Source organism: Anser anser, assembly GCF_964211835.1.
Source record: "Anser anser genome assembly, chromosome: Z".
Lineage (NCBI taxonomy): Eukaryota > Metazoa > Chordata > Aves > Anseriformes > Anatidae > Anser > Anser anser.
In genome coordinates this window covers 28,327,358-28,340,520 of record NC_139723.1, presented here as the reverse complement: position 1 = coordinate 28,340,520, position 13,163 = coordinate 28,327,358, and the positions used below count along the sequence as shown (strand labels likewise).

General features: G+C 38.7%; 1 protein-coding gene across 1 annotated transcript in view; it reads right to left on the bottom strand.

Moving 5' to 3' along the window:
- The window catches only part of MAN2A1 (mannosidase alpha class 2A member 1), a 139,155-nt gene that overhangs the window by 119,366 nt on the left and 6,626 nt on the right, over positions 1–13,163 (bottom strand). The window contains exon 3 of the mRNA XM_083817586.1: positions 6,521–6,781. Coding sequence (XP_083673712.1) covers positions 6,521–6,781 — 261 coding nt within the window. The remainder of the gene's footprint in view (positions 1–6,520; positions 6,782–13,163) is intronic.

The window sequence follows — 13,163 nt, the reverse complement described above, 5'->3', positions numbered from 1 at the left end:
GCAAGTTCTGGGAAATGCAACTCAGGAAACAGATCTTGCAGCTCTCTGAAATAAATATCTGTGACCTGACATGCCACCTAGGGAAGTTTGCTGCCTGCCAGGGTGCAGACCCAGGATGTTGTAGAGGGACTGCCATAGCTCGTCTGACCCTCTCACTACTACTCCCTGTTCTTCCACAGGGACACCAATGATACTGCCAGGGGCAAAGCGTACCCCATCAGAAGTGACTACAGAGTTCTGGGGGCAGCAGTGAAATGGGGGACCAGATGGTACTCTCTTCAATCCTGCCGTTAAGGGGAAAAGGTATGAGGAGGGCACTGACAGCACAGGTCAATTACTGGCTGCAGAACTACAGAATCATAGAATGGCTCAGGTTGGAAGGGACCTTAAGGATCATCTAGTTCCAAACCCCCTGCCATAGGCAGGGATGCCATCCTAATATAAATCTCCCCTCTTTAGTTTAGAATCATTTGCCCTTGTCCTGTCATCTGCCCTAACAAAAAGTTGCACTCCATCTTTTTATAAACCCTCTTTAAGTATTGAAAAGATGAAATGAGGTCTCCCTGGAGCCTTTTCTTTCTCAGGATGGACAGCCCCAGCTCTCTCCACCTTTCTTAATAGGTGAGGTACTCCAGCCCTATTGATCATCTTTGTGGCCTTCCTCTGGACCCGCTCTAACAGCTCCACATCCTTCATGTGCTGGGGGCCCCACACCTGGATGCAGCACTCCTGGTGGGGACTCACAAGGACAGAGCAAAGGGGGGGACAATTGCCTTCCTACACCTGCTGCCCACTCTGTTGATACAGCCCAGGATGCATTCCAGAAGGCCAACTGCAAGTGCACACTGCTAACTCGTGTCAAGCTTTTCATCCAAAAGAACCCCCAAGTGTCTCTCCACTGGGCTACTCTCAATGAGTTCTAACAGTCCATGCTCACATCTGGGATTGCCTGACCCAAGAACAGCACCTTGCACTTGGACTTGTTGAACCTCATTAGGTTCACATGGGCCCACTTCTCAAGCTTGTCCAGGTCCCTTTGGATGGCATCCCTTCCTTCTGTTGTATCAACGGCCCCACTCTGCTTGGTGTCATCAGCAAACTTGCTGAGGGTGCACTCAATCTCACTGTCTACATCACTGATAAAGACATTAAACAGCACCAGTCCCAAGACAGACCCCTGAGCAACACCACTTGTCACTGGCCTCCACTTGGACACAGAGACATTGACCACCACTCTCTGCATGTGACTTTCACAGCCAATTCCTTGTCCGCCCTTCAAATCTATCTCTCTACAATTTGAAGATCAGGATGTCATTCGGGACAGTGTCACAGGCCTTAGAGAAGTCCGGGTAGATGATATCAGTCAGTCTTCCCTTGTCAACTGATGCAGTGACTCCATCATAGAAGGCCATCAGATTGGTCAGGCATGATTTGCCCTTATTGAAGCCATGCTGGCTGTCTCAGATCACCTCCTGGTCTTGCATGTGCCTTGACATTGCTTCAAGTGGTTCTGACAACAGGATTTTGGGTTCTGTGACCATGGAACCCTATTTGCAGATCAGCATCTGCTTGGGAGAGACAACTGGGAATGACGGATACAGAAGAAAGTTACCAGCAGCCCTATGAGAGAGTGACTGACAGGGTTGACAAGCAATGGGCGTGAAGTGAGACACAGCAAGATTGCTTCAGTGACAGGAGTGTGGCAATGAAGGGACACAGGCTCTTGAGGAAAGATAGCCATGAAGACAGGGGGAACTGCCCTTTATGTGAGAGAGCAGCTCAAGTGCATGGAACTCTGCCTTGGAATGGATGAGGAGCCAACTGAGAGGTTATGTGAAAGGAATGAAAAGACCAGTAGTGATGGCATTGTAATGGGTGCCTGGTATAGGCTGCCTGACCAGAAGAGCAACTAGACGAGACCCTCGACAGACAGCTAGGAGGAGCATCATGTTTGCAGGCTCTGGTTATGAGAACCAGGGGCAGCTCCACTGTAACTGCTGGAGGGACAACATGGGAAGGCAGAAACAATACAGGGGGTTCCTGAAGTGCCTCAATGACAATCACTTGGGTCAGGAAGCTGAGAAGCCTATGAAGAGAGGTTCTAAATGAAGCCAGAAAGACACACCCTTGGCAGAAGTGGATCAGATCAAGGAATAATTAAGCAAATTGGACATACATAACTTCATGGACCTTAATGGTATGCATCTGAGTGCTGAAGGAGCTAGCAGATATCATCACAAAGCCACTCTCACTAATCCTTGATCAATTATGGTGACTGGGAAAAGTGCCCAAAGACAGGAGGAAAGCAGATGTCATTCATCTTCAATAATGGCAAGAAAGAAGACCTACAGGTCAGTCGCACTCGCACCTCAATCCATGGGAAGGTGATGGAGCAGCTAATCCTAGAAACCATTTCAAAGCACATGGACAAGAAAATCATTAGTCAGCATGGAATCACTAAGGTGGGCTAAGGCTTATTAACCCACCTGAGAAACTTCTATGATGAAATAACCAGCATGATAGATGTGGGGAGAGTAGTGGGCAATGTCTACCTATGTCTACCTTGAATTCCATAAGGCCTTCAAAACTGCCTTCCTTAATATCTTAATATAGAATCTGTTGATGTATGGGCTGGATGGTCAGACTGTAAGGTAGGTGGAAAACTGGCTGAATATCTGGACCAGAAAGTGGTGATCAGTAGCACAAAACCTAGTTGAAAGCCAGTAACTAGCAGTGTACCTCAGGGATCAGTGCTGGTTCCATTGCTACTTACATCCTCATTAATGGCCTGGATGATGGGGCAGGGTGTACCCTCTGCACTGGGAAGAGTGGCTGGCTGATGCACCAGAGGATTGTGCTACCATCCAAAAGGACTGGCTCAGGCTGGAGTCAACATGAGCTGATAGCAGCCTCATGAGGTTAACAACAAGGGGAAGTACAAAGTTCTGCGCCAAAGTTCTGCGCATTGGACTGGAGAGTCCAATGAGGGGCTACAATGATGACAAAGACTGGAGCAACACTCCTACAAGGAAAGGCTGAGAGAGGAGGGACTGTTCAGACCAGAGAAGAGAAGGCTCAGGGATCTCATTAGTATATATAAATACCTGAAGCAACAATACAAAGAGGACAGTGTCAGGCTATTTTCAGTGGTGCCCAGTGACAGAACAAGAGGCAATGAGCACACAGTGAAATACTAGGTCCCCTCTGAACAGTAGGTAACACTTTCTCTGTGAGGGTGACGGAGCACTGGCACAGATTGCCCAGAGAGGTTGTGGAGTCTCCATGCTTGGAGGTATTCATAAACTGCCTGGACGTGGTCTTGGGCAACCTGCTCTGGGTGGCCCTACTTGAGCAGGGGTTTGGACCAACTCATCTCCAGACGTCCCTGCCAACCTCAGCTATTCCATGATTTTAATATTGATCAGCACTGGTTTAAAGAAAAAAGCCAGGAAGAAAGTAGGACTCAAAAACTTTCACTGGCATAAACCCGAGCTAAATTAGGCCAAACTCACTGCACTTACGACAAGACATCCAGAAGACAGATGTCATTTTCATCTTTTAGTGCAACAACATCCACAGTAAGAATGGTCCAAAGCATTAAAAGTTACCTCTTCACTTGACCAGGTTACATGACTGCAAGCAAAGAACAAATTTGAAATATCTAGTCAGTAAGAACCAAAATAAAAGACAAGTACTTCCTTGAGATATTTCAATTTCTTTTCTATTTATAAAGTAGCGATACAGTAAGAAAGGCCTTGGTAAAAACAGTCAACAAACTTAACAAAGGGTGCACCCTGATTTCAGTATGGCTGCTTCAGAAGACAGTCATATTGTTACAGGCTTTTCAGTTAAAGCATATGAAAACTTATCAATTGTGTGTTTTGTTGATGTCTTTTCTTCCCTAAATTGGCTTACTGCTTCCCTATACTGAGGGACTCAAACTGCTGAAGTAACACAAGTCTTGAGCAAGCACTTGCCTCAGTGAACACTGAACTACTGCACAGAATGAAACACAGTTCATGCCTCTTCAGGCCACCTTTTATGTTGTTGTTACAAGTGATTTATGCCTTGTTTTTAAACAGAGCAACATTGCTAAGCACAATGTTGGATGGTTCAGTAGTTGAGAGGGATAAAGAGGACACACTTCACCATCAGTTACAAGACCTTCCAGCTCAGCATTATGGCTGTTGAGATTTCGGTCTTCAAGCACAAATTCCAGACACATCTGGAACTACTGACCTAAAAGAGTGTCAAGTCATAACTGTATTTCATCCAGAGTTCTTCACTTTGTTATCCAGTTCCATTCTCAGCTCTTTGAAAAAGTGCATATTAGCCTTCTATTTAATCTGAATGACATCAATTCTCAATTCAGTGTTATTTTGAGCAGTCAGCTCTATTACAACACCCTTCCTACTTATACCATACGTAATGGTGTGTATCATTTCTTGTTTTACATTTTTTCCATGAGAAAACATCATTCACCTATCCTATCCAAGAATTTTTTGGCTCTCATGCTATTCGTAAATTGTTTTCTCCAGCTTATGCACAGAAAATTAATCTCTTGGAGTAACAAGACCTGGTAATATTACTCACTGAAATGTTAGAGGTTTTTAATCCATATTTGAATCTATTCTTATAATGCTCTATTATGTGTGACTATAATGGATTTCCACAATTTATTCAGCGAAGCATCTTTTGCCTTCATTCTCATTATCCAAATATTAAGTCTCACCTATGTTCTCTTATTTTATTTTTGTTAAGTTAATGCTTAGGAACACAATTAACATAAGCTGTTTAAGTATTTAAAATATTTTAAAAAAATAATCAATGTTCTTCAAATAATCTGCTCAGAATTTCTCAGTCTTTATAAAAATCTAGAAGAAAAAAATCAACTGAGCTTGCAGAATACCTCAGGCTTGGTGAAACATTAAATAGTAAAACTAGTATTCAGGTATAATAACAGATTAGTTAACTTATTATTACCGAAATTCTGCTAAAATCAAGGTCTTAGATTCTTGTAACTGAAATGTGGGTCAGACTCACAGGATGAGAAACTATTTACAAAAATCACTATTAAAGTGACTTAAGGATGATGGCTGATAATCTGCTGAGTACAAGATATTAATGCAGTGACATGAAGAGTATTACAACCCTCCCAGCCTGGTAAGGCAAGGAAATAAAGTATGAGTACAGGAAGAGTAAGTACATTAAATGATAGCAAGTACACGCTCTGACATGCCACATATGTGATATGAAACATGAGAACAGTTTTAGTATTGACTTTCCATTCATAACAGGTTAACAAGTCCAATAATTTAAGCCAAAACATTTTACCTGAAAATTCACAACAATTCACATTAGCTTATTTCTAATGTACCTAAAAAAGTGCGTTGTTTAATATGTTAACAGACTGTGTGAGGAATAACTTGTTAACGATCCAGTAATTTGAAAACATGTAAAGGCCCACCTACTTCACTTTCCTGCACAGAAATTATAATACAAACAGTTAGATATTACTGCCTTTAAAAAACTGCTTCCTCTGTAAGAGACATATTAAGGTAGTGCCTATCCCTGAAGAGCTTAAAGGCATTATAAATGATAAAATGGAGGTTACAATTGTTCTGATGCATACTTATTCATCTCAAGTCCATGTCTTTCTCCTACAATAGAAATACTTGTACTTTCAGAATGAGAGAAAAAGCTGGTATTCAGAATTTAATCTTTGCTTTAGAGTACTAGAATATTTATAGTACTCCCACAAGACTCCCCAAAACAGTACAGATCACAGACTTCACACAATATTCGTATCACTCCTGAAACACTCCATTAAAGCTGAATATATAAGAGTCAATGAACTCACAGGCATCACCAGAAAGCAAAATAAATTCAACTTGAAGCATTTGACTTTAAAAACTTCAGCCAGCCCAGTTCATGCCAACCAGTTGACATAGTATATGTTGCTCCTTTCTGATCAAAGTGCCTATAAAAACTGGAGACACACTGGAATGCCAAAACACAAAAATAGTATTCCAAAGGGCAAACAATACTGGATATTTTCTTAAATGATTACTTCTTAAGCATGGTTTGTCTTACCCTCAAGACTCATCTACACATGTAACCCTCAAGTGTAAAACCTGCTTATAAGTCTATATAGTATTTCCACATAATTTTACATCAGCTTTACAAGAATCTGGGGAAATAGACTCTCAAACTCTTTCCCAAGAGCTTCTGAGAGTACTGGACAATAAACAGTGATTAATCTTAGGTTGTTTTCTCTTAAGTACTTTAAAACATTCTGATATGTTGGGTTATCGTAATCACATACTATTTTCTAGACAGTTTAGAAAAGGTAAAAGGAACTGTTTCATAACATTTTCCATTAAACGCAACAGGCACTTGAACAATTCTATTACATCTTAGATTAGGTGATTAGTTTCAAGCTTTTACCAGTACTTGGATATTTTGAGAACTATGAAAGGTAGTACTCCAGGAGAATAAAAGAGAAAGGCATGCCACTTACCTGTACATCTGAACCACGACTTCCACTTTTTGAAGCAAACAAACAATCCTCAGAATCAATGGCAAGTGGAACGGAAGCAGAAGGAAAGAGCTCAGAAAGAGACCCTTGACTGAAGTTTATAGCCTCTGGATTCTTTTGACCATCCTTTACTGATTCACTCAGATTGATCACAGAATCTCGTATATTTGAAATAATCTCATTATTTTCTGCCAACAGGCGTTCAAGATGATCTATTTTTTCTTGCAATATTGAAAGTTGACCCTGTTAAAAAAAAAAAATCAATTATTTTCTCAGACCCATTCTTGACAATCTTTTAAAATCAGTTTCACAGTAGTATATCATCACATAAAATAAATAATCGTTATTCTATGTCTTACATAAAGACAAATTAAGAAATTGAACCAACATAAGAGACCTTCTCCTCTCAGAATAAAGGAAAACAGCACAAGGGATAAAAAGATATTTTTAAAAAGTCACATTGTTTCAAGCACAAATTATGCCAAATTCAAATTTTTCATGTCTATCAAATATCTGCAAAAAATCTAATACTTTCATTTGCCATCATATCAGGACACAAAAGGGAAAGCTATTTTCTAGAAGGCAGTCACATCAAAATGGGATTAAAAGGATGTAAACGTTTTAATACTTTACATGTATAAGGAAAAACTGCTTCAGTATATATTTTCTTATTTTCAGCGAAATTTGGAGAGAAATTAACAGAAGCTCGTAAAAGATCCCTTAACCACTTGTTCATACGAATAATCTATATAACTAGACAAACATCAATATATTCCTGCAAAAGACGATTCAAACTGATAGTATTTTCATTTAGATCATGTTCAGTTGCTAAAGAACAGGATTCTAAAGATGATCCTAATGTACACCATGAAAGTAAGGATAGAGGGTAATATCAACATGCACTGAAAGAAGTCAGCATATCTCCAAAGCAACTTGGAAAGAGAGGGGCAGGCAGACAGCACAAAACAATTTACGACATTTAATCACCATATTATACCACGTACAGGAGGTAGCATAGGAGAGGAAAACGCCCGGAAATGCTACTGCTCTCTGATGTACTTGCCACCCATTCCAAATGATTTGAGGTATGCTTTTTTCAAATATTAGTGTGTTAGCTTTTCCACACTCACAAAAGGCCAGATCATTTAAAATGTTTTTAAGGTTTTTTCAGCTTAACAATAATTTCTCTCTTTCCTCAGGCAGATTTCAACTTAACAATAACAGAAGATAGAAAGTAACTGGGTGTTTGTTCTCTATTATTAAAGTCATGGTCAGACTCCAAAATATACAACGTCTGATTAAGTTTTGTCAAAAAGCTTTCATTGCAACAAAACCCGCTGCAGATTTGGGTGTTCAAATTTTACCCATTGCATTCATCACAAATAACATATATTCAGTAGACAATTATTCTGTGATCTATGCTTTTTAATGACAAGTTAAACTTTTCCCTGACACCAATGCTTTATATTCCAAGTAATACAGAAAATTATTAGCAACAGCCTTGGTGCATGGGACTTTTTCCCCCTTTAGCAATCATTCACTTGAGGCGTTTGCATTTTCCTTTTAAGATACAATTTGCCTTCCTCAAATGCCAATTAATTCCAACTTCTGTAGTTAGGCTGTAGTTTGCAAAGGACTGAGCCTCCTTTTTAAATTGTAATGGGTACTTTCTTTTAAAACCTGTTCACTTTGAGAAGTCTGCAGGAATAAAAAAAATTCCCCTAATATGAGATGCCAATCAACCTCTTAGGATCTAGTAGCCATTTCTGCAATTTCATCTTTATAGGAGTTCTTTATAATTCCACAGAAGATAAGGTGTAGTATTTTACAGTCGGTAAATTTGTCCCCTCCTTTTCTGGGCTGTGTAAAATGCTGATCCAGTGTTTTGCTTTGTTCTTAGCTCAATGCATCCTGAAAATGATAACAGGTTTTTAAAATGCAATGCATGAAACCTTTTTGTTTCCCTAAAGACAAAAATATATTTTGACAATAGATCCAGAATAAGTTAATTGAGATGAAAGACCAAAATCTTAGAATCTAAACTGCTTAAAGACAAATACTGGAAACAGAATACTAGAAAATAGAATAACTGAAAACAGGAGATCAATATGCAGATGATAGGGCACTCGAAAGAAAAAAGTGTAGTCCCATGCCCCCTGGTGGAATAAAAGAAACAACCGAGACTAAAATCTTTCAAACGATACATTAAAAATGGTGTGTACCCATTTTTATAAAACTAGTACTTTCCCTTTCAAATAGGGAAAAAGTTTCTCTGCTCACATAATAGCCTGTTATGCCACTCACTCTTAAAGTAAAATACATAAAATAATACTGATTGGGACTTTACAGGCTGCCCAACTCTGATCTTTAGATTCCTAAAAAACTAAAATATAGCTATCATCTACACCAACTATTACCTGCTTCACTACACACGGCTATAATTCAAAGTTACCAAATGCGTAAGCACCTAAAATGCTGTTCACACCTACCCCACCAGTATATATTCTTCCTCTGCACTGTAAAAACAGAGAACTGTTTAAAATTTAAGTTCTCTTTCATGTATGTTCTAGAAATATTTTACCTACAAGAGAAGAATATTATATTGCTTAGCAATAGACTGTCAACTACTTCGCAATAGATTACAAGACTAATTTGTCTTATGTTGTCTAGCTAAGTATCGTCTCTCCAAAAGTTACAAGAACACCGAGTATGTGGTTAGACTGATCCTTCCATTGGCATATACTGCCAACTTCTGTCAGTCAGACACAAACTTCCAAACTTGGAGGTCAAGTCATACTTCTCATATCTATAAGATTGACCATTCTTTTAAATTTTTTATATTTAAACCTTACAATATTTGCATTAAGTTCTACCATTTTACTGTGTATTCTGTAAAATTCTTTTAAACTAAGTTCCCTGTTTCTTGTGTGCTGAGACAGTAGATTGCTTCCTGTTCATTTTCCAGTAAAAAATTTATATAGTTATGTAATTCCAGCAATAATTTATTTTTAAGGTGGAGAGTTCAAGCCTACCTAGAACACTGAGTAGTAGTGATTTTTAGAAGAATATTATGCACAGAACTTTGGAGACAGATACTCTGTTAGCTGGAGATAGAAATCCTTAGCAGAATTCCCACTGTAGAAACTAACAAAGGACAATAATTAAGACTACCTGCTTTCTTTTTTCTTTTTGAAAGACTATGAGATGCATCATGTTTCTTATGAAGATTTTAAACTGGACATGTACTAACTCAGCTTGAAAGCAAAGCATCATATAAAAAGCTACAGGTAAAAATATGTAACTATGGCCACATGCTGTAAACTAACTAACAGTCAATTAAGTTTTTGTAGATGCTAAAAAAAATATTTTCAATTTCCATTGTGCAACACATCAGCTATTAGAATTAAATTTCAGAAAAAACAGCGTCACAAACTAGAAATGGATCCCAGTTTTCACTCAATATAAATACAGTGAAAGCGGTGTCAGGAATCCATTCTCATATTTAAAATGGATCAAGTATCAGAAAGTACTTTTTTTTTTTTCTTCAGTCCTCACTCCTTACTCATTTTAAGTAGGCAGGAGTAAGACAGTGCTAAGAATGTAGCATTCAATAGTAAAATTTCTTTAAAATTTGAGCCGAACACAGAAAATGTTCAAGAACAAAACAAAATTTAGTTTCAACACTGTTAGAGGAAAATAGCTGATTCACACTGCCCCACTTACTGATTGCCAGTAATGGGTGTTGAGTTACTATTAAAACAGACTAGAAACATACTAGAGAACCTGACGGGTCTAATCAAAAATGAAACACACAGGACATCTTTTCATTACTAAAATCATCAGTATTTGTTCTAAATTAAGTTTGAAAATTTCCCACACAATTGGAAGTGGGTGGTGTTGTATTTTATTTTTAAATGTGAGCAGAGATGTATCAATTTTACCTTAAGCAATTCTGCCTGAAATGTTGTAAGCTACATGGCCTTGTAAATAACAGATAGCAAAATAAGAGGTATGCTTTCTGGATAAGTACAAATAGACTAATGTTCAGTCCAAGTGTAGACCGTTAAAAGGATGTTCTGTGAATCTATATACTTGTTTGACATAAGGAAATGCAATGTAAAGTTATGTGAATCACCTGACTTATACAACCAGTCTACTAGTTTTTGTTAACTTTGGTATAAACTTCTTTCTTCCATTTCTCTTCATCTTCACGTATTGATAAGGTTGTGCAAATAAAGATATTATTAAAAAGAAAGGCAACCCTGCTCTCGCTCTACAACGACTGGTATTAGTGCATGAAGTGCAAAGTACCAACAAATCCAAAATGTATCCTGAAAGTAGGTACAGCTGCACTGGTAAAATAATGGCATCACACAAACAGCGCATCTTTCTGCCATCCCCATGGTTACACAGGGTTGGACTGAAACAACTAAATCTTCCCAAGTAAGGACAGACCAGATCACCTGTTTGGAACAAAAAACATCCATACCTGTTAGCCACACTGAGCAACCTGCTGTTACCACCACATGAAACAGCTACATAAACAGTTCCGTATGCTTCAGTCAGTCTTAACCCTTCAGTGGTTTTGAAGCCCCAAACATCCCAGAATGGCCTCTGCTTCCCCACTGCCCTCTGTTTTGTACTTGTCTATTTGCATTTGATACTGCTCTGATCTGTTGCAAGGACTCACTCCAGAAAGGAGTGTTGTTACCCAGGACAAGTAAGAAAGTCCAGTAACACAAGGAAAAATAAAGTTGCTTTATTCTGGGCAAGGCAGAGCAGCTTCTCCCATCTAAGCACTGCAGAAAAGGGTATTGCAACTTTCATTTCCTCAGTGAATGCTCACTCCTCCTTTAAATACAAGACCTTTCAAACAGACAGCTGCTGATCATTTCATGAAGGAAGAAAAAAGGTAGCTCAGATAATTAAAGTGGGAGTATGACAGGCCCATGAATGAGGAATTCTCACAGAAACTGGCAGGCAGAGGAGAAATCCACATGAGAGACTTCTGAGGTTAGGTCAGCTAGAAATTATTATTATTATGTATCCAGAGAGTGAGCCACCAACCACCAAGCGCTTGGTTCAAAACCAACCAGAGCCCATTCTCCTTCTCACCCACATGAACAAGCCAAAGACCACAAAAGAGCTGGCAGAGTCCTGTTTAAGAGGCTCTGGTGCACAAACGAGCAGTAGCGAAGAAAGCAGTGTACCACAGCAAACACGGTTCTCCTGGGGATGTGGAATTCAAGTCCAGATCATTGCCTATACAGATTCACAACACTAAGTATTTAAGAAACTTCATGTGTCCTTTTCTGACTGCACTGAATTTGCAGTCATCTTAATCACTTCCTGTATCAGTTTCTTACACCTGGAAGTAATTATTGATATCTTCACAAATCATGTACTAACTTGACTAAAATCTTGATATAAGCCTCTGACCAGATGCAGCATACCAAGATGGTAAGACCAGACATCATTCTCAGTTCCCTGTACACTCTGAGCACTGCACAGTGAACAGAGCACACTAAATGTAGAATTTGAATGGTCATGTCCTCTACAGAAAAAAAGCAAGCAGGTAGAAGTTAAAAATACAGCATAATGTTGCATCAAAGCTTAATATTTGAACACACTGACTGTTTCAGTGTGTATTCACCTTGTGAGGTAGGACACAATGAAAAACCAAGCACACAGTACAACAGTTAAAAGCACATGTCAAGGTTTAAAGCCTTTATTAAGCTAGGCAGAAGGTTTCTGTGTATTTTTAATCATGAAAATTACATAAATAACCTTTTAAGGATTTCCTGCCTCTAAAGTACCATTCAAAACAAGCTCACCTTGGGAAGACGCTGGCATTCACCTGGATTAACTGAACTACAAAACACAAGTCTACACTCTTAAATGAAATAGTTGTTCTAGTCTGAAGATAAAGTAACCTAAAAAACACGTTTTCAGGAGCTGATAGACTTTAAAATTCTTTCAACAAATGTCACAATAAGAAATAAGCATTCTACATGCTATTATTCTAGATTTAAGTTTCAAGTAACTTACCAAGATAGATATTGTTATGGCCTAATTTGACACTATTATCACTGAGCTGAAGGCTGGGAGAAAGAAGGGGGACATGGAGGCAAATCTAGAAGCATTCCCTATATGGTCAGTTATCTGAAGGATGTTCACTACCTCTCAGACTGGTAAGTTTTAGGTTCATTTCCTTTTTGGTTCCCTTCCCAACCCTGTACTGAATATTAATTTCTTTATTTAAAATGGCTATCAGTACTAAACTGAAATGCAGTTTACATGGCATTTGAGTGCAGGCATTTTAATTATTTTTATTTGAACAAGTCAAAACTTAAAATAACAAAATCATGTAGCAGGCAGAAATAAAGGTCAAGTTAAGAGCAAACAAGGAAATGCTCTCCCTCCATTTAGTTTATGCAGTTTAAGCTGGGCATTGACCTTAAGTAGCAGAAAGGAGTTCTCCTTTATGGGAGGTGTTACTACTCTTCTGAAGAATACATTTTGTTCAACATTTTTCACTAGATTTAAAGACTAATTGAAAGAAGCTATTAGATTCTGCCTGACTGCCGTTTAGCCAAAACTTCACTCAAAACGTACAAGAAACACA